The sequence below is a fragment of the Poecilia formosa genome, unplaced genomic scaffold (genome assembly GCF_000485575.1).
Source record: "Poecilia formosa unplaced genomic scaffold, Poecilia_formosa-5.1.2 Scaffold1336, whole genome shotgun sequence".
NCBI lineage: Eukaryota > Metazoa > Chordata > Actinopteri > Cyprinodontiformes > Poeciliidae > Poecilia > Poecilia formosa.
The window spans coordinates 10,983-13,090 of NW_006801275.1; the positions used below are offsets into that span (position 1 = coordinate 10,983).

The following is a 2,108-nucleotide window of genomic DNA, read 5'->3' on the forward strand; positions in this document are numbered from 1 at the left end:
AATGACCTGATTATTCTATTCAGGTGTGGTGCAGCAGAGGCTCATCTAAAAGTTGCAGGACACCGGCCCTTGAGGACTGGAGTTTGGTAACCCTGGAACAGATTAGTCTGAAAACAACAACAACAACAACAACAACAAAAAACACAAAAAAACAAACAAACAAACAAACAAACAAAAACCCACTGACAACACTGATAATATTGTTTTGTTGTTCTTGCAATATTGAATAAAGTGGTGATAGCTCATTAGAGTAAACTCCTTCTTATCAATGTAATTTTTTCCATTATTCATTTATTTCACTTCCTCAGTTCACCCAAGTGAAACACAGAATATAAAATAATCACGGAAGCACATTCGTGCTGCCACCTACTGACAAGAACCTGCTACTACACCTACATTGTTTCAGCTGTTGTAGAAATCAGTGACTCAGCTATTTTTCTACAGTCTGTGCTGAATTCATTCCAGTGGATTTCAAACATTAATATGCTGGTGTGTGTTTAAACAGTCACATTCAATAACATGGAATATTAAGTTTATTTCAGTGGCTCAGTCAGTTCAGGGAGTGAATCATGTGATTAGAATATAACTTCAGATCAACAAACAGAAACATTTTATTTCACAAATGTGGGTTTGATGTCAGTTAACCAAAAGGCATTTTTAATCTTACAAAAGAATCTCATTGGAAAGTATAATTCATTGAGTACAAGTCTTCACAGTGCCTAGAGTTATTATATTGGCACATCAGGTTGTAGTTTTCTAGGTTTTGATTTAGTTTTGAAACTAAATAGTATACGACCTCGGGTATTTTAGAGGAACATATAGTTCTGTTGTGAGACGTTTTTTCAGTCAATTATATTTACCATGTAAGTTAAGTACACTAATCTAAAACACATGTGGCCTCATAACTTTAAAAATGAGTCAGAAACTACAAACTACAATCTTATGTGCCGATATAACTGTACGTGTTTTGTTCTAATTATACAGATCTATTCATACTCAATAAATTAAAATAAAGAAAATGTGGTATTAACATTCAAATGAAGAGTATCTTTGATTATTGACTTCAAGCAGGTATAAAGCATTGCTCTCTTTAAGCCTATGAAGCAAAATGTTTTTATTAATTTGTCTAATCTCAAATGTCATGTTTTCATTAGATGTAACCAGAAATTTATCAAAAATAAACAGAAATACAAGGTTTTAAAACATCAATCTATGAGGAATTATTCAAAGTGTGTTGTAACAGGGTGAATTGAGAAAATAAAATAATTGAACATTTCAATAATATTTTAATTTACTAATACTGTATATTAATAGAGGTGATTAAAACTTATGAATTGTTCAGTTTCTTAATCATACCTTGAACTGGTCATACAGGACTTAATTCTCTATTTCAAATAGGGAAACATGAAACAGGGACTTGTAATTATGGTAATCAGATGGTAACAGAAGAGCATGTTTTATTAGAATATAATAAATAATCAGAGGAACTACAGAATTTAAAGTCAATACTAAACAGAGGAAAAAGCATTTTCTATAATAACTTTTGGAGAATGAATGAAAATTGATTACTTTTCAAAAATACTAGGTTATTTAATCGAATGCTGCAGACATTTGGCTGTTCAAATGTGTCGTTACAAAATACAGAAATTTTAATGTGTTCACTCATGTTCGGTAGTGAAACAAAATTATTTCAATAGTTTACTTTAGAAAACTGATTTATTCTCTTTTTTGCAACAGATATCTTGCTCTGTGAATTTTGCCATATTAAAGACGGAAATAGGACTGAAAATGGGCGAACGAAGGGCGGATGGGAGAATGTGAGACGCACTAAAAGCCTTCAACATGAACGCGCATTTGAGAGACGGACACTACGGAGCCGCTGTCAACCCGGGTCTTTTTAAAACGTCCTAGACCCGATTCTCCACCGTCCTTGGAGGCAAAACCTCTCGTAAAGATACAGATGCGAGAGGGAAAACACAAATCCCCTGTGGTAAATCTGGTCTAGAACCAGCCTACAAACCTCACTCCTTATTTATATAAATGTTTTGGTAATACTCTGTAAAACACCAGAATGTTCACATAAGTTTTATACTTTTGGCTGTCTGAGG

The 2,108-nt window shown here is 33.2% G+C and overlaps 1 protein-coding gene across 1 annotated transcript in view; it reads left to right on the forward strand.

The window, feature by feature from the left end:
* LOC103132805 (uncharacterized) overlaps positions 1-1,753 on the forward strand; it is a gene marked incomplete at its 5' end in the record, with an annotated part of 6,348 nt that extends 4,595 nt beyond the window's left edge. The window contains one exon of the mRNA XM_016667594.1: positions 1,738-1,753. Within this exon, the coding sequence (XP_016523080.1) occupies positions 1,738-1,753 (16 nt within the window). The remainder of the gene's footprint in view (positions 1-1,737) is intronic.
* Between the last annotated feature and the right edge of the window lie 355 nt (positions 1,754-2,108).